Raw genomic sequence first — 20,317 nt, 5'->3', positions numbered from 1 at the left:
CTTTATACCTCTGGTGTCACAGTGGCACATACACATTCTGGAGGATTAGCAATGGAAGGGCACATGTGCAGTTGCACATATGCAGTGGCTTCAGAATGGGGGTGGGCCAAATAATGAAAATTGCAAATAAGCTGTTGAATATCACGCACTATTTCATTACGCGTTATCAATCTATCAGTATAGCTATGAGGCAGCATTATAAGTACATTTATTATGTTGGTATTTATTGTTCGATTCCGCACAACGCAGGTGCACCTACTGGCGCTGGCTTACACAGCTGACCTCCATCGTCCATGTCTGCAAAATTTGTTTGTGTTATTGCACTTCTGTGTGTCATATTTACAACTGATATGTTGTATTCCCTAGAGTGAATCACTTGTTTAATGTTGCGAAATTTATCTTCTGTTTTCGATCACGCATTTATCTTGCCTGTGGGTGTAAGCTCATTCCAACTCGTCTCCAATTCGTATTTGTGCCGGAGCACTGTAAAGCTCCAACGTGATTGTTTTATTCCGAAACCCCGGTTTCACTTTGAGGAAGAACGTTTATTCAACAGCTTAGCGTTGTTCAGGAGTATTCAGGAATTTGCCGATGACATTTTAGTCCTCTTAACGTTTTCCAGAAGTAACGAGGGTTCTTCTCAACGTTATATGAGATTCCCTAAACGCATCCAGGAGTCGGGGGCTCAAAATTGCTGCTTGCACTAATTGGGATAAGTAAATCGAAAGTCACTGAAGGGTTGCGATATTTTTTTTTCAGTGCAATCTCGGAGAGAGAGAGAGAGAGAGAGGGGGGGGGGTTAATTAAAACTGAAGATGGTTCAGCCCTGCTAGATGCACGGGCTTGTTACTTCAGACGGCGCGCTTCAAATGATGTGAAGGGGACAAGTAAATAAAGAAGAAAACCTATGAGTATTATAAGGCAAATAACGCACCCCTTAGATATGTTTTAGAGTGAGACTTTCGACTTACCGCATAACCAAAAAAGAAGAAAAGGAGCTGTGGACCACTGACAGTGTACTGTTCTTTTATCGAATGTCATCAGCACCACATACATTCTTGATGAGCGATGAAGGACCACACGGGATAAAATGCATTACATGCACACTGTACCGTCCTCATCTGCTTTCGCAACGCCGTTCACCTCTTCTAGCGATGCGAAACCGTCTCTGGTCAAAGCCCCCTGTTGCTCCACTGAAATCTCGGAGTGCTGAAATATGCAGCGTCCCATCCTAAAAAAGTCCGCTACCTCTCCTGCCGCTTTCACAACGCCGCTGTTTCTATCACCGTAGCCACGATAAAACATGGCCCGGTGCATCACCCGATCGCAGGGCAGCACGGTAGAAGTGCCTGCGGGTCCTTCATGGTTTGAACGAGGCAGGTTTCATGCGAAATAGCAAAAGACAGGGTTCGTTTGTGCGCTTTGAGTTAGTCGATCGGATTTACGTTATATCTGTTCGCGGGCGCAGCGGCTGGGGGGGGGGGGGGGGGGGGGGGGGAGGAGAAGGGAGAGGACAAAGCCCACTTAATGTGAAGAGCATTGCACTGGCCGCACACCGAGCGTTTCTTCACACGGGCTTTCAGTTAGAATTATAGATGATGAGTTTTTGGTTAATCTAACATTAAATGCTTTCGCTTTTCATTTATACTTTCTAATCGTTGCGGTCAAACGAAGAATCAGCTTTCGAATAAATCAATACAGAGGCACGTGTGCAAGAAAATTGGGAATGTGATCCCTGGTATTGGAGTATGTGATCTCCCGTATGGAGCAACACTCCTCGATTAGATATGAGGTATTTTTTCGATCAAAACAAGATTGCAGCATAGAGGCGACCATGGTCCAGCGAAAGTTGTTCTTGATATTTTGATGAAAAGCAGTACAAGAAAGTTTTTTGAAACAATATAGCGGTCATCTGCGCACGGCGTTTGTAATTGTAGTCCGAAAGAAGGGAAACACAAGAACGAACTAGGCTTACAACTTTTGCAATCCACCTTTAAGGTTGAAGCAGGGGAATTCAAATGACTTGAAAAGGCGTTTTTCAGAAAAAGAGCAAATCAGCTTCTCTGTCTAGAAGATTGCAGGAGGCGCCAGGCCACCGCCTAAACTTCTAGACAAAGAAGCTGATTTGCCCTTCTCAAAATTTTCTTACAAGTCATTTGAACTCCCCCGCTTAAAGCTTATAATAAGGCGGATTGCAAAAGTTATAAGCCTACTTCACTTTTGTTTTTCCCCTTCTTTCGGAGTGCAAGTGCAAACGCCCTGCGTACACAACCACTATATTCTTTTTTTTTTCAATTAACTTATATTTTTTCCCAATAAACATATGTATCCTAGCCCGGTGGCCTGCAGCAGGTTCTATCCAGGGCAATGCAATGATGTATGCAAAATATGTAAGGGCAGGGCGAACCTACCACATATTCTATGGGCATGCTCGAAGGCGGCTCCTTTCGAGGGCCGCAAGATTCAAAACCGGCAGCAGTGGGAGAACCTGCTGCTCAGCTCAAACCAGCGAGATCAGGTCTAGGCCGTCCAGCTAGCCGAGGCAATCGCTGAGACCCAGGGGTTCTCGGCCGTCAGCTAGGCGGAGGGAGGCTGCGTCCGTTCTCGTGATTGCTGGCATCAATAAAAGTTTACGCTCTTTCTTTGTCTAGAAGTGACCCGCCACTTGTTTACTTACTAGACATTTTGAAGCCTGAGCTCCCTCGCCTTTTAAGGCCTTTTGGACTTTTGGGAGTTCAGATGAGCACATGCTCTGAAGCCCCGACCTTACTGATCTCTACATTTTGTAAGCTACTCCAGCTCTGGTGGTTTTCAAATCAGAATATTCTTTTCTCCTCAGCGTCACCTAGTCCAAAAGGGGGTTAAATGGCGTTAGCAGTTCTTGCCAATCAATCATGGCTTGCATGAATTAAACCGTGGCTACTTCCACTGAATAATTTCTACCTGTAGTACTTCGTCCTCAGGCGCCGAGCCCCGCTTCAAGTTGTAAAGCGATTTCCAGCCTGAGCCGCTGTCTACCAACAATTAAAAAAATGGAAGAAAGTAAAAAAAGAAACAAAATTCTAATTCGGGTCATTTACGTGTCAAACCCCTAAGGCACGCCATAGTGGGGGACTCTGGGTTAATTTTTACTACTTGACGTCCTTAAACCTGCACCCAATGCTCGCTGCACGCGCGTTCTTTCATTTCGCCTCCATCGAAACGCAGCCGTCGCGGCCGGGGTCCATCCCGCGACCTCGAGCTCAGGAGTGCTATGCCATAGCAACTGAGCTACCGGCAGCGGCTGTTTACCAACAACGATCTCTTCACTCACCTCTGGCAGTGGCGATGCCGTACGCCGAGTGGTGCACGAAAGTGTCGGTCATGGTGAACTCGCAGTCGCTCTGCGTGATGTAGGCGGCGGCCGCGTACTCCATGATGAAGGCCACTTTCTCCTCGTTCTTGACGCGATCGAGACCCTCTGCGAACGTGCCCGGGTTGTTGCGTCCGCTACGTTCAACGAACTGCGACAACCTTTGGTGCAGGGGGACGCTGGAGTGCTGCAAGAATTAAGGACGACCTCGTTTTGACACTTCTTCCGGCGTTTTTAAAGGCTATCGAGTGCGAACGCCGCCTTCTCTCCGCGAACGCCAAGCGTAACAGGGTTGGCACGCTGAGCTAGTTGATGCGTCCACAACTTCCGAACAAACGTTCACCTATTCTCTGCTGCGCCTTCGTGGACTCATTGGGATAGACTCAGCACGGCGCTATATAAGAGAGAGGTCGAGAAAAATCTGAGTAAGAAAGACGCACGCCGCTCCGCACATTGTTTTTTGGAGCAGCATTTCTAAATTAGCATATTCTATCGTAGCTGTTAAACATTTTTGCCGGGTCATTTGACAACAATCCTGGTTTCCCCTTTAAACGAAAAACAAATAAAACGTGCGCTACAGGGTGTACTGGTGCTTCCATTGTGTCCTTGCATTCCCAGTGTAATATTGCGACTAGCGCTATCACATCTACTGGGAATGCGAAAGGAGAAATGAATCAGGGGAGTGTTTACTCCGTGTATAGGTAACGGTAAAACGAAAAGAAAAAAGGAAAGACGTTTGCTAACTTATTTTTTCTTAAACTTAATAGAGCGAGTTTTTCTTCCCCATAAACCGACAAGACAAATAAGTGAAGGGCTGGTGCACGTTAAATATTCGTCATCTGAGTCGCGTTTGTTGACTGAATTTTTATTTTGCCCTTGGTTGCTTGACTGCCCGCTCAGCAGTATTCGCCTAACACTGTAAACATATGCGGTGACCTGGCGCTCGTGTGCCTCAGCCGTGAAACTAACGATATACGAAAAAGGGGGGAAAAAAACTGCGAAAAAACGCTCTTCTCACCGGGACACTCAGTCAAAGCTAAAGGTTCTTTGCATGGAATATAAAATGAAGCAACAGTGCATGTGAGGGAAGAAACACTAATCTCTGTGTAAACAACTCGATTTTCATGCTTGTGAGAATTTCTTTTATACACTTGGTGAGTTCAGCACTGACCTTGTATATAAAGGAAAAAGCGAGCTGGCGCAAATACTCATGGCAAATAAACTCTCCAAGATTGATTATCATGATCCTTTCTTTTTATCCTCACTACTTATTGCACTCAGCACTTTCCTATCATACAGAAAAACTTTTTGAATAGAAGCAAAAGTTACTGTCTGGCATTGTCTGGCCTCACTTTATCTCAGCACTGTGTAACCCATGCCAAACAAGGCTCTCCAGTTTATGAAGTTAAGATTGACCACCTTGAGTGCGCTGCTTTCTTTGGGCATAAATGCATGAGGAGAAAGACTGAAAGTGAATGCCAACCACGTTTGTGACACGGCTGCTCAACCTCACAAAGCCCAAGGTAGCATTTTTTTACGCTGAATTTGATAGCTCAAAATATTGCTTTAAACGCCAGAAGCTTAACACGAAGCCCGTAGAAGCGTTTAGATACGCAAGAGAAGTTTTAGGTTCTAGTTTTCTTTTTTTTTAGCAAGCCAGTCATTTTTATTACATTAGAATACTAATTGTTCTTACTGAATTATTTATTGCACGAATGTGCTCTCGACGACCGGAAATAAATGGGACCAAGTTATTCTAACTTTATTTGATCTAAAATGGTGTTTCAGGGCTCTGGGGCTAAATCTTCATCAATTTCGTGAGAACTAACAACCCATTACGCGAATGCGCATTTGTGCACTGTTAGTGAATTGTCGTAAAAGATCAAGTTCCACCTTACACTCCTGACAGGGAAGAATCAATAAAGCCATCCCTCCTCGAAATTAACAAGGAAGAATCAATGTTGGCGTTTTATAGTTTGTCATCCGTATTAGCTTTAGCTATCTCATCCGGCACTGTCATTCATGTGCCCTTAATCACGGCGTCCTACCTTCCACTCTCTTCTTTCCGTAGCCCGGTTTTCCTTCCTGAACATAAGATAGCTAACCAGACGTTCTTTCTAAGCGTGCCTTGTCTTGATGTGAAAGCGTCAAATGGCCTATTGAGCGGAAAAGCCCACGTCTGTAGTCTAGCATCTAAACCGCACCTGAGGTCCCAATCGCTGCAACCCCACGTCACGAGCACGCCTCAGCGAAGTTCCAATTGACCGCGATAGCACGCCAGGTGTGAGGGGAGAGGGCATCGCCACGACGCCACGTCACCCTTCGCTCTCGCAAGCCGGCGCGCGGCTTGCGAGAGTGAGGGTGACGTGGCGTCGGAGTTTAGCTGTTAAAAAGGAGTTTAGCTGCTAGCACACGCCTAGCATGCAACTGCAGATGACGAGGGAGACGCACGACAAGGCCCCTTCATACATGTAGCACACACACAACATGCACAAGTACGCACAGTAGCAAGTAACTAAGGCGTCTTGTCAAGGCCAGTGTCTCTCATTAAGCCTAAGGCCTGTTTTGGTAAACCGTCATGGCACCGGATGCTCTGTCCCGTTACCGGATGGTGACGCGACAGGGTGGAGGACGTGTATGAAGGCCATCTGAATCAGGCCGTAGAGCGCCTTCGTTGCGATCAATGAACTGTACCAGCGCTGGGCCAACTTTCAATTACACGGTGAAAGGCTGCGGAGCTGTCACGTAAATTTGAGGCAATTTCTTTAGCAGCCTTTCGGGCCACAGAGTGCGTGCTAACGTGTGGCTAACTGAAAAGAAGGAGTTGTGTTCGCTTTAGCCGCCGTTTCGTTTAATCACGCAAGTCGTGCGACTCACCTCAAGGAATGAGCGTGTGCTACCACCTCGTATGGCGAGGTAGGTGAAGCCGGGGGTCTTCATGAGCTCGTCGACGGAGTCGTAGTCCGGTCCGCTGTCTTGCCACAAGATGCTCTCGCACAGGTTGCTCACCACGATCGCCAGCACGATGAAAGTGAAGAAGTACCAGAAGCCAGCCAACACACGGGTCGCTGGTGCCCTGCAAGGTTATGAAACAAGGAAGGAGAACGGGGCATGCGGGGCTAAGCGTGAATTTTCGTGCATGAACAACCTCGGTGGCACAGTGGGCCATATATAGTGCTCTACTGCAGATCATATATATATATATATATATATATATATATATATATATATATATATATAAAGAAACCTTATCAGTCAGGAGAATATTTTAAGGAGAGGTGAACGGAGCCCCTTAGTCCAGGGACCCACTGGCCTCTGCCGCCTGCCTGACTTGGCTAATTAAAGACTATTGTTCTGCCATGTCGGATCGGGTGAGCTGTGCCTCCCACTGCTCCACTGTATTACTGTTATTTGGCTAATAAGGGCGCCTAGTGCAATGTCAGGTTACATGTATTCGGGTGGGTATGCCACCGCACCAAGGTCCCTATAGCAAGTGGGATACAGGGCATTTAGAATTTTTAGATCAAGAAATACCCCGGTCTGTACTTTGCGCCAATCGGCGGCTTCTTCCCAGCTAAGTTCTGGTGAGGCGGCGGGTATATTCTGCGGACTTAGCGCTGATGATTTAATTTAAATTTAAATTTAAATCATCCTAAGTGTCAAAATATCCTTACTGCCGATCACAAGTTCCCAGGTTGGATTGCCGTCTGCGGCGAATCTGATGAGGCCGATTATGGCGCGTACCGTGCTTCAAGTTATGGCGCATTACGTATCAGAGAGAGAGAGAGAGAGATATATGAGATGGGAAAAGCAGGGAGGTTAACCGGAAGGTGGATATGCAGTTTGCTACCCTGCTCTGGGGAAGGGGTAAGGGGAGACAGAAAAGATAAAGAAAATGCACACACATAGAAAGAGAGGAAGATCAGAAAAAAAAACACACACACACACACACATGCACACACACAAAGGAACTCAGGAGTGTCACAGTCGTTCAAGCAGGTCACTTGTCCGGAGGAACCTCAGCAGCGCGCTCATCGCCTTCTGGTGTGAAGACCGCGTCAGCCGGCACTCTAAGATCGTCTGCTCAGAAAGCGGCTGGTCGTCGAGGCGCGCCAGCGTCGTCACGAGCGTCTGTCTCTGGGAGCTGTAGCGGGGACAATATTACGTATCAAGACCACGATCTGATTATGAGGTACGTCTTATTGGGGACTCCGGATTAATTTTGACCACGTTGTTCTAAATCTAAGTGAGCGAGCATTTGCAGTTCACCAGCATCTAAATGCCGGCCACCGTTGCCGGGACCGAACCCGCAACCTCAAGCATAGCAGCGCGACTCGAGGCAGTGGTCGAGGTCACGCTTTGCGTGCTCTCTAAAAAAAAACGAAAAAAAAAACTGTTTGAGCTCTCCACTACGGCTCGTCTTATTTCCTCTGTAGTGATTTGGGACATTAAACCGAAGCAATCAATTTTCTTGCCTATGGTCGACCTAAAAAATGAATGTTCTAATTTCTAACGCCGTGCTGATTTGTCTGCTTTAGCATAAAATCACGTAAAGTGCGGGGAAGAGACATCCTGTGTGCCGGTCGTTCAAAAATTGATTCGTGCGCTCATTTATTTTCTTAAAGCGAACAGCTTTCCTTTGCTCTTTCGCCCGTTTTCGTGTGCGTTCGGCGGCCGGACTTTCTCCGCCGATGAAAAAGACGCTGATGCAAAGTGCTCGTGCTCTCGCTCGAGATCTTCGTGGCGTCAGAAGCTTTAGATGCTGGGGTCGGTGGTGACACTCGGTCCCATTCCTCAGCTATTGGTTGCGGAGCGCGTTCACCGTCCGCTGCATGTCTCTGGTCGAGGCGCGTCGCTTCGTCATGATGATGATTTATTGGCATCCCCTTTGAAACGGGGCGGTGACAAATAGTCACCTAGCCGGCTGGAGTTAATCAGGTATGCTATGCATGCTTTTCATTCTAGCATTTCCCTTCCTCAAAACTTCTATACATATACCTTGTAGCGCAACCTGTGCCTGTAACGGAAGCGGTCGCACCAATCGCTTGCCTGCTTTTTTTCCACCAATACTCCAAATGTCTCTGGCTTGTCTCGACTGCTGATCGGTTGATGCTTCAATCAACTTTAAATCCGAGTGCTTCTGGAGGATGGACGTTACCTACGCGTCTCGCTGGGTGAAAATCTTCACATTTCATTAGGATGTGCTGAGTGGCCTCCGGATTTTTGCTCTAGCAGATACATGCCTCACCTTGTTGTGAATATTTGATCCGGTATGTTCTTGTCCTTGCTTAACCAGCTCGAACCTCAAATAGAAAGGCACTATCATTTGTGTAATTGTACAGATTTTCCGTTCTGATTGCTGTCTCGACATTCCTGTAAATCCCCATGGTCTTCTTTTTTTTGTTTGCATTCTATGCATCCAATTTACTGTCTCTGTTTCTCTTCTTTTCTTTTAGATGACGTCATATTTTTGATGACGTTTTGATGACGTATCCATCGTCCTGCCGGCTCACCGAGGCTTCGCTTTGGCCGACTCGCACAGTGCCTGGGATGTACAATACTTTAAAGCGATCGATAGGAGGATTTTCTAGCCTCTCTGGAGCGAACGAGGGGAGAACGCGCAGCCGCTGTCACATCATCATTGTCACGCTGTCGTTATTCCGTTCTCGTCATGCCGTCCTTTCTCGTTGTCATCGATTATTTTATTCAACAACTTAGTTTTTTTTTTTTCTGGCAACATCGAAACCAGGGCGTTAGTGTACACGATCCATTCGGCATGAATTCTGTAACTGCGCCTGTTCTGGTTAGCTTGAGTGAGGGAAAAGAACGTGAAGAAAGGGAGAGGGCAAGACAGGGAGGTTAACTAGTGTAAGTACACCGGCTGGCTAACCTGTACTGGGAACGGGAGCAAAGGGAATAAAATGTGATAGAAGGAGAGGTAAAGGCATTTCATTACAGGCACTGAGAGAAGGACAAACACATTCCTGAATTCTCACGCGACGTTGTCGGAAATACCATGATCTCGAATTATCCTTCTTGATTTTCTATTACCATATCTTCCTTATGGTGCAAATCCGAAGGTATTGTCAAAAGTGCATTGAGTCACATTTTGCCGGATAATATATACGTTTGAATTTTCATCAACGATGATGATTATGCATGGTTTCTTTTAATTGCGCAATGGCCATTTGGGGCCAAAGAGAGCCAGAACAATGTTTCTTTTTTGTGATCAATAATTGTCATCCAGGTTGCCAGGTACATTTAATGGAAATCTGTACAGCTCACGCAGAGGCGCCCTTTCGTTTCAAAAACAATGTCTCATACCAGCCTAGCAACTGCAAAGATTAAGCACTGCAGTCTCCGACATTCCTGCAAGAGCGGGAGAGCCTAGATTCGACTGCACTGTAGCGTAAGTTTAATTAAAAGATTCGGCGGACCGAGAGAGCCATGAGCGGGTCCGTCATTTAATGTTTTTCCTGTGAATAAATGTCGTTTAAAGCAAAGTAGTAATCAGTGCACGGTGTCACTGGTCTTCAGCAAAGGGTAGACAACAATAAAATGTCGTAGGATAAGACGCAAAAAAAAAAGAATAAGAACCTTTGCGATGGCTCGTAGTTGCAAAGCAAACAGCCGCTTTAAACCGCGTATAAGTGCAGTTCACCTTGTTAAGATTTCATATTGAAAAAGAAATTCCTCAGTCCTGCGAACGTCCTTCCCTGAACTGGCAAAAGTTGTCAAGCGAAATCACCTGCTCGACTTCCCCGAACAGCCAGCCAGTAATGGCAACGTAAATACCTGTTCATTTCATGCTTTGTAGTTTTCACGCTCTGCAGACGACTCTATTCTGAAGCTGTTTCCTGCCTTCTGACAGATAGCGTTTTAACGAAAACCAAGAAGTTTGCAAATATTTCAGTGGAGGTTGCACGCTCAAACGCTGGTAAATTTATTGCTTTCCGTCGTGCACATGGTAATATTGACTACTTTCAGCGAGAAACTAAGACATTTTCGAATGCGGATGATAGGAATAAACAGAGACTTTAATCAATATACTTACAATCAGTTACGCTTCAGTGAAGTAAAATGCCTGCCGAGTAAATTTGCTTCGCTCGTCTTGCTCATTACGGTGGACAGACGTCTATTGGAAGTCAGAGCATTGTTTGTGTCGTCGCCACTATTTCCTGCATTGTAGGTTAACAAGCAACGAACGTTCGGTTATATTGGAAGTCGGAGCGTTTTTCGTGTCGTCGTCACTATTTCCTGCATTGTAGGTTAACAATCAACGATCGAACGTTCGGTTATTCTTATCACAACGCTGCAAAGAGTAAGGAATTGCACTATTTTGTATTCCTGCTTAGTTGCACTGAGTGCCGTCTTGCCGCTATTGGTGTTGTTTCCCCCTAACGATGCCTGCAGCTATACTTTGCTTAACTTCGCCTTTAGTAGGACTGTGAACGATAATATAACTGTAAGCATCAGCAAGCAGCCATGACCTACGTAAAATGCTTGGTTAGAGCTTTCTATAACTTGCAATGAGCGCTCACGGCAAACGCAGGAAACGACGTCGCGGGGAAGATGTTCAGAGGTTCAAGCGTTTGGGACACACATGCTGAAGCAAGAGACACCACAAAATAATACGACACGCGGCCGACGTAGCGCTGTCTATCCTTGCATTTGACGCTGTTGATCGTGGCAGCCAACGCATTCCGCTACCTTTCTCTGCCGCGGAAGTGGCGGAAACAAGCGAGGTAATGCGTTGCGGCGCTTGCCTTAGCGCAGCGTCTCACAACTGGGAAGATGGAGCAACCAGCCAAATTGGATTAGGTTAGGTTAGAATAGGCTAGGGTAGGTTAGGTTAGCCCGAGTGTCAAGGGCATTCTATGATGTCTAGCGTCACGAAAGCTTCTGCACGGCGGCAAATGCGCATCAAAATTCCGTACGTCACTTGTATCCCAGCCACCGGGGTAGCTCAGCGAATATCGCGTTCTGGTGCTGCGTGGGAGGTCGCGGGTTCGCTTCTTGACCACGCTGGCCATATTTCTATAGAGAAGAATACAAAAATGCGCACGTACAGCGCTTAGGGTATGCGTTAAAACAAAACGCGGGTGCTCAAAATTTATCCGAAGCCATCTACTATGCGGCGTCTCTCATAACCCATTTGTTACTTTTGGACGTATTAAGCGAACGAACTAATGAAGTCGTCTGGATAATATGCGAACGTGCGCTGCCTCTGTCTACAGCTTCGTTAAACAAGTAACGCACTTGGGCCCGCTTCCAACCTGACTGCTGCATAATCACAAAGAACGAAGGTAAGAAATGCAAGATAAACATTGAGGGCCATATTTATCGTACATGTCATTCGCAAGAATTGTTGCCAAGGGTAGGTTGCCTTGGATAACGAATGTGCGTATATAGCTCTAACGAAATGGCTATACATGTTCTTATAGGAACCGCGCGAGCAACGTTTTGCTTCATCAATAGGGGTCGAGATTTTGGATTCGAAAGTGCTTCAAAAGCATCCTTTTCTGTGCATTGAGGTTCCAACAAGATATTAGCAGCAGAGATCCTGTAATTTGCGCGTTATTAAGCGCGTGGCACCATAGTAATAAAGCGGCGTGCCTTACACTCTTATCTACATGGACGTACATATTTCGCTTAACATGTTTGAAAAAAAGATTTTGCGCTTACCGCTGCGCTGTTCTTGCTCACATTTTTGAGAAAGATTGCATTTTTGGTGTCTACGTCGTTCAGTGTAACCCTTGGCATAGTTAAATGCCCGGCGTTTAAGAAAAATCACCGCCCAAGTTTAACCAGTGAAGTTGAAACGTGCAGGCCTCGGTGTTTATCACTGTCCCGATGATTCATTAAAGTCTTTCTCAATAATTGGTTACGTCTTTGTGTTTCTTAATGAGGTGACAGCCACGTTCGGCTGCGACGGAGAGAACGACGTCACTGACGGTATGCCCGCAGTCCGCCGTTGTCGCATTGCCGCTAGCGATTCTTCAAAATCAAATTGCTTCAAAATTAAATCTGTCCGTCACGTAAGACAATTAATGACTCATATCCCCGTAAACGCGGCCATTACAACGACAGAAGAGAAGGAAATCGTACGCTGTAATGATGAGCGGCAACGGAGCCAGCTGTAGAAGATCACGAACGCGTGAGCAGTGGCACGAGTGCGTTCGCGCGGTTGCGCCGAAGGGTGCCAGTGAGCCAGTTCGCGGGTTCTTCGTGGACGATGGATTTGCCCTAGCCATATACAGCTTCTCTGTAAAAAAAGGTGAGGTTGCCTTCGTTTATGGGTATTCAAACTATTGCCGTGACGGCGCAACCATAAACTTGTGTTGCCGCCTGACGGCAGTAGCAGAAATCAACCGTACAGACAGGGTTTCCGCGTGTTGGCCCGCTTCTCTGGAACGTTTCCCGCAGCTTGCATTCGCCCAAACGAAGAGAACATAGCATTTTGTTCTTAAAAGCTACGCAACCAGGTGTGCCAAGCGTTAGACTCAACGACGCAGACTGCAAAACGCAATCTTTTTTTTTTCAAAATTCTCTCTCAAGACTAAACGACGAAACTTCTTAGTCCTGTGATCAGCTAAGCCCACAACGACATCTTGGCGAACAAGCAATGGTCGATTAATGAAACTGCTCGCAACTGAAAAAAAAAAAAACGTTGACGCACCCGAAGCAGGTCTCTTAAATTTTAAAATCCTCGCAAAAATAGTTATGCCATGGGACTATGCAAAAGAAACTCGGAAAAGCAGTGGACCCTTATTTCAATTGCACATTTTGTTTTGAGCAACTTAAGGCACTTCGTGTGTACCTGTCAAGTGAGATTCAGCGGAAAGCTTCCACTACTATAATGAGCACTTTATTCTGAAAACGCTTCCGCAAGTCCTAAAACAGCATATTTTTCTTGCGATGTTTTTGTCGTACATGAAAACTGCAAAGCTGACGTGATAAAATTATGGTACAAATACGCCAACCCGAAATTGAAAGTTTCCTTATACAATGCATAAAAGCGTACATTCGTTCCGACAGTGAAAACCTACTACACAAAAAGGAGCTTCATGAAGCGAACCAACTTGCCTGATAGTTCGTCACAGAAGCGAAACAGCAAACTGGAGGTATACAAAATCCGTTTAATGAGCAGCCAAGCTGGATCACATATCAACAAAAAAAATTTTTTTCAAGCACAATTTGTATTATGGGACCCAACTAGTCTGTAATGCAATTATGAAGAATTGAGTGAACTTCACGATCATTTATTAGGTGTTAGTGCGTTTCTTTCTTTCCTCAGAGAGACCACAGCATCCAATTAGAGATTGAATAATAGAATCACCTATAGCAACCACATCAGTGCTTCTCTTTGGCAATAACAGCAAGATATCATTACGAGCCAAACATATGAAATTACAGAAGTTCCCTACACTGTTCCGCATTAGAGCACGTTGCTGCCTCTTACCGTGCGAGGCACGTATTTCGTGCTGGCCGTTTGTTTTAAGAATGAACATGCAAGTAAGTTATGGTGTTCAGGCACATGAAACGGCCTACGCAGAGAACTTTTTGCGTGCGTGTGCGCTGACGATGCAACTCGATGATGGTGCATTTGGAACTTAAGATCTTTGCGACCGGCATTTAAAACATAGCATAACAGTTGTACTATGTCAGTTGCACTATAACGCGCTATGTCATAAAGTGAACCTGAGATGAAATCGCAGTTATGCCTAATTTCGCCAACATCAGCGCTGCGTCAGGGGTGAGAGAAACCCACGTCGAGGAGCCTCCAAGTGCTGTGCGTATTCTTTCTCTAAACCCTGCCACTGACATCGAAGTTCGAGAGCGTAAAATTTAGAGGTGTAAATTCGAATTTCGCGCAAGTTTCTTTTTTACCGGAAAACTTCTTTTTTCTGTCTTACTTTCTCATTCTATCTCTCTTTTTTTTCTTTTTGATAACCACTGTGCAAAGGTACTCCATCTTTACAAAGAATTAAACTTTTATCTTTCCTCAACAATAAAGCCAGTCTTTTTTCTTTTTCTTTTTCTTTCTCTTAGCATAGCAACGAACAATAGAGCATTGGGCAACCTAAAGCCTCTTCCCCCCCCCCCCCTTTTTTTTTTTACTTAAAAGTCCCCGACAAAAGAATGAACGCCATTGTTATAGCCCATAGGTAATAGTATTCCTCGCAGACTTCATGCGATGGTCTGTACGCGCTGAAACTCTGCAATATGACAAAGTGAACATAACTCGATGTCACTGTAGTTTCATTATGTTGAAGCGCCTCTCATATCGTCTGCGTCGAGCTGTTCTACATTATTGGGCTCGGAGATTACATAAGTCTTTCTCCGACTGCTGACGGCGCTCTATGTGCTCGGGGCTGAATTTGGCTCAACGAGGATATGCATTGTGCAGTGGAGGACTCTTCATTGCCGCCTACGATATTCCGACAAGAGCTCTTGGTTCAGTACGAAATTCGCGAGAAAAAATTTGATGTCTTGCTGGGCGCATATGCTTGCTCATTACACACTTCTTGCTGTCTCGTATAAAGCACTGCGTGACTAGGCAGCGCGGACTTTAAAGCCTAAACCAGTCGATCACCTAACCATGACGTACGTGGGAAATATAGCTCGAGGGGGGAGGGGGGGGATATTGAAAATGAAAATCTTAAGCATGAATCGAAATTTCAAATTAGGCTGGGACAGCACTGCGCTTTAAAAAGTATGAAAGGAAGAATTTAGTGCAGAAATATAAAATCATCAGCGCATGACTGCATATTCAAGCTTATTACGAGTCAGCGAATAAGAGCGTAAAAAAACGTCGCTTTAAATATTAATGCAGTTCAGTAATCTGCACTCAAATCACTCAACGAAGCAGATGTAAAAGGAAAATAACGTCGGCGAATAAACAAGCGCACATCCGTCGCGCTCTGGAATGTTAACGACTGCCTGAATGAAGCAGCAAATCGGGCTGAAAGTTGTGGAGTATCTGAACTTGCCTTCTGTGCGGAGTTTTCAAAGCAGAGATTTCCGGCAGTTTCTAGTCAGCTGACGAGCAATGTAGAAAGTTCAAATCGTGCTCAAAGGGCAAAACATGCAGCGGAAACGTGCACGCGTGACAAAAAAAAATTATTATTCTTCCTTCTGGGGTTTTACGTGCCAAAACCAGTTCTGATTATGAGGCACGCCGTAGTGGAGGGCTCCGGATTATATTTGACCACCTGGGGTTCTTTAACGTTCACTACAACGCAAGCACACGGGCGTTTTTGCATTTTGCCTCCATCGATATGCGGCCGCCGCGCCAGGGATTCGATCCCGCGATATCGTGCTCAGCAGCGCAACGCCTTAGCTGACTGAGCCACCCCGGCGGGTGACATACAAACAAACAAACAAAAAAAAAAACGTCAAGCATGCATGAATAAATGCATGGAAGCCTGCTGGTCCTCCGCGGTTTCCGGAATGTATGCTTTACTCCGAAGAAAAAAAGAAATCCTCAAATCCCAGGCATGCGGCAGACACATTACATCCTGCACATATATAGGTTGGGAATGGGCAAATGTGCTCACAGGTCTGCTTCTCTTTCCCAAATTGTATTTCAATTATGCCTGTCATTTTTGTCAGGTGTCCCTTCGACCTATACGCATTCACAGAAAACGCCCATTGGCGAAACCGAGGTTGGTTTGTTCAAAAAATAAAAAAAAATGTCGCAGTTTCGCCCGAAAGGCGAGGCATTGATTGCGATAGCAAATTAGTAGAGAGCTATTCGGAGTAGGGATAGTGGTTTTATCGGCTGCGCAAACTTGGACACATTCGCTTACTAACTGAATTAACAATCGTGGTGTCAGCGCGCACAAGCAAACATGAATAGATCACACTGAATGACCGCAGACAACGACTGTCAAAACGCTGGTAGCAAGCGCAGCCGCCGCAGCGGGCGAAGGCTCGCGCGGTCTATCGCTTCAACGGAAACTCAGCGGCGAATGCACAGCGCATACAAAGGTCAGAGCCGTGTGGAGATAAGAGACGTTGCGGGCGACCGCCAGCGCAGGGCAAAGTGCAGAGGAGTTGTGCAGAGGAGAAGTTGTTGGCAGAGGAGATTACACAGATACTTTGGTTCTCCACAAGAAAAAATGAAAGTTGCTTATCAAGAAAGGGGTCAGGCAAAGAGGTACAATCTCTTCAATGCTATTCACTGCATGCTTAGAAGAAGTATTCAGCTCTTAGACTGGGAAGGCTTAAGAGTGAAGATCAACGGCGAATATCTCAGCAACCTTCGCTTTGCTGATGACATTGTCCTATTGAGCAAACACTGGGGACAAATTACAACAAATGATTGAAGACTTTAACCGAGAAAGTGTAAGAGTGGGGTTGAAGATTAATATGCAGAAGACAAAGATAATGTTCAATAGCCTGGCAAGGAAACAAGAATTCAGGATTGTCAGTCCGCCTCTAGAGTTTGTACAGGAGTAGGTTTATCTAGGTCAATTACTCACAGGGGACTTTGATTATCAGAAGGAAGTTTAACGAAGAATAAAAATGTGTTGGAGTGCATATGGCAGGCAATGCCAAATCCTGACTGGGAGCTTACCACTGTCGTTAAAAAGAAAAGTGTAGAATCATTGTATCCTACCGGTGCTAAAATATGGAGCAAAAACTTGGAGCTTAACAAAGTAGCTCGAGAACAAGTTAAGGACCGCGCAAAGAGCGATGGAACCAAAAACCTTTGACGTAGTGTTAAGAGACAGGAAGGGGGCGGTGTTGATCAGAGAGTAAACAGGGATAACCGGTTTTCTAGTTGACATCAAGAGAAAGAAAGAAATCTGGTCAGGCCATTTAATGCGTAGGATGGATAACCGGTGGACCATTAGAGTTACAGAATGGATACCAAGAGAAGGGAAGTGCGATCGAGGACGGCTGGAAACTAAGGGGGTGATGAAATTAGGAAATTTGCAGGTGCAAGTTGTAATTAGCTAGCGCAAGACAGGGGTGATTAGAGATCGCATCGAGAGGCCTTCGTCCTGCAATGGACATAAGAATAGACCGACGATGATGATGATGATGATGATCGTGCAGCTGCTATAAATGCACGAGCGTTATTGCACTGCGGCGCCATGACAATGCGGCCGCCATGGCTGGGATGGAACCCACGACCTCGAGGTGAGCGAGAATTCGAAAACTACTGACTGTTGAGCTATTTTGCCCCACGTAGAGCTCACTCAGAAGCCAGCCATCACACCTTGCACTATGTAGAAACTCGTTTGTAGAAACGCGTGCACTATAAGAAATGCACATACTTGTTTTTTATTAGCAGAATTTTCAACATGGCATCTGTATTAAAACATTGAACGAAAAGCAACATCAAACACACGCGGGCAAGGTACACATGCGTGCCTTTTAACATTGCAGGGTATATAGCTCAAATAATATATATATATATAGGCAAGGTACCGACTTCGTCGAACGCTCACTTGGGGTCGACTGAGGGCTCTCCCTCTAAGCCTAACGAGAGCGCGCACGAGGCCGCGCGAGGACTCACTGACCGCGCCGCTTCCGCAGTCCCTCTACCCCATGGGGAACCATTGATGACGTACAATGAGATCACCAAGCATTATTATCTGTCAAGACGGGTATTCCCCCTCGCGCACCCTGCCTTATGCAGGGCGCGGACGGTGCCCCTTCGACTTTTACAAGCTCGTGCGTATCCTAACCTTGCGGTTCTTCACGCTATATATACCCTGAAAGGTATCCCAGTGCGGACTGCCCTGCCTGTGGACTAACGGCAACATTGAACCATGTGTTGTGGGAGTGTGAAGCCATCGGCTCCGCCTTCAGCGAGGATAGGTGGGCTGCGCTTTTTGGGTAGCCCCGAACTCAACGACCAAATCCTGGCCGTCCAGAGTGCCCGCGATCGGGCTGTCAAGTTCGGCTGGGCGGTCCCTACGTGAGACTAGCCGGGTGGCGCGGGGTCTCCCCGGCGTCTTCTCTGGACCTCAATAAAGTTATTTCACTCACTCATCGTCCATGTTCTAGGTACTCTTACCTCTTCGTTTTGTGGCTTCTGTACCACGTCCCCATTTTGTAGCAGCAACCCAGACAATCATTCCTGTCGCATTCCCTCTTTTTAACTCATACGGTAATCTCTACTGGACCGGGCATCCACGGCACTCCGTAAATAGGGGCGCCCAGACAGGAGATTGAGATATGCACGAAAATTAGAAGTTCGCCCCCGATACTGACAAGCTGCTTTCTACAAAGTTTTTCAGCACAGTCTATTTTGCTGTTAGATAGCGTTTCGGACCCAAAATCGCTAACCATGTATGCACAAGCGGGGAACAAATATCCGTCACACCGAAACAAGCCTAACGCATTCTGGGAATGGCCGTAGTAGTTTTAGTTAAGCACTCGAACTATACTAACAGAGAAAGGGTAATACCGCTCATTCATCCGTCTATCAAAATTGTACTGCTGTATTAGTTATTGTTTTCTCACGTTACGTGAGCTTCGTTTCCATCCTATATAGACTGCGGAGTTCCTGTGGTTAAGGTCGTTAAGTTTTCGGTAACTACATTGTTTGATATAAAAGGCAGCGTTACGAACTGTGCTGCTGCATCAAATTAAAAAGCCGCATTCCATTCGTCTGAAATCAGTCATGTATTATAAACTAGGGAGGCTGTTACGCTATGCTTCAGACATCATCTCCCCGTTCCTGTGCTTAACGCTGCTTTACGTATTCTAAACTCTGCGGTTAACCGAAATGCCGGATCGACATTTGCACAATACACGTAGTCGCGTGCTTTATTCATCACGTCTTCGCGTCCGCACTAATCTTATCATCATGGGAACTGCTCGGTATAATAAAAAACTGGGTATGGCTCTGTTTAATAGTCTTTGTAAGGCAGAAAAAGAAAATGACTGTGAGCCTGTTTTCTCTCTTTCAAATCCTCCCCTCAATGCAAATGCACAGAAAAACAACTCAAGTAATTTTTCACTTATCATGGGAACAGTTGCGCCTTTCATATCGTGGTTCTGAATTTGATCTTTCCCCCAGTTACGTTTGCTCGGAAACTCTCTTGTGCAGTCTTTGTAGAACCGGGTTTATTCCTGTAGATTTAAGATGCTGTTCAAACGAACTTCTATTTCCTTACCCTCACGGGTTAGGCATGGTTGCTGCTGCTCGCTGCCACTGAGTCCGTCGGTATGTAAATGAATATATATGTGGATGTACATGCAAAATGTACAAGCAACAAAGAAACTCGAGAAAAAGTTAAGGACCGCGCAAAGAGCGATGGAACGAAAAATGGTAGACCTAACGCTAAGAGACAGGAAGAGAGCGGTGTGGATCAGAGAGCAAACGGCCATAACAGATATTCTTGTTGGCATTAAGATAAAGAAACGGAGCTGGGCAGGCCATGTAATGCGTTGGGTAGATAACCGGTGGACCAGTAGAGTTACAGAATGGGTGCCAAGAGAAAGGGAGCGCTGTACTGCAGAAAACTAGGTGGGTTGATGAAATTAGGAAATTTTCAGGTGGGAATTGGAATCAGCTAGCACAAGACAGGGGTAATTGGAGATAGCAGGGAGAGGCCTGCGCCCTGCAGTGGACATAAAAAAATAGGCGGATTATGATGATGATGATGATGATGCAAGAGGGTCATATGTGCATGGAATGTAAGTACCATCATGCAGCTTTATATGCTCGCGTATGCTGTCCGGCAAAGTGTGCCAATGCCCGCACGTCTGTTCTGCGCATAGGAAAAACTGAAAGGACGGTTACGAGGTAGTAACGTTTTGATTTTGATCTTTCAGTTACGCTTACTCGGAGACTCTCGGAGACTGGAAAGGATGCTTTAGAGCGTCCTCGCTTAAATTACTACACGCTCTTCCCCGATGCTCGAGTGCTCGCCGGCTTTTTGAGCATACACAAGCGCCGGACGCGCAGCAGCGTGCTGAGCAAGGTGCCACCGCCACCGC

General features: G+C 46.0%; 1 protein-coding gene across 1 annotated transcript in view; it reads right to left on the bottom strand.

Annotated features, from left to right (window-relative positions):
- The window catches only part of LOC119461005 (glutamate receptor ionotropic, kainate 2), a 114,740-nt gene that overhangs the window by 14,442 nt on the left and 79,981 nt on the right, over nt 1–20,317 (bottom strand). Inside the window, exons 12-13 of the mRNA XM_037722177.2 lie at nt 6,230–6,428; nt 3,314–3,539 (exon numbers count right to left, since the gene is read on the bottom strand). Of these exons, the coding sequence (XP_037578105.1) occupies nt 3,314–3,539; nt 6,230–6,428 (425 nt within the window). The remainder of the gene's footprint in view (nt 1–3,313; nt 3,540–6,229; nt 6,429–20,317) is intronic.

This window comes from Dermacentor silvarum, chromosome 8 (genome assembly GCF_013339745.2).
Source record: "Dermacentor silvarum isolate Dsil-2018 chromosome 8, BIME_Dsil_1.4, whole genome shotgun sequence".
Classification (NCBI taxonomy): Eukaryota; Metazoa; Arthropoda; class Arachnida; order Ixodida; family Ixodidae; genus Dermacentor; species Dermacentor silvarum.
This window is presented reverse-complemented; position numbering and strand designations above follow the sequence as displayed.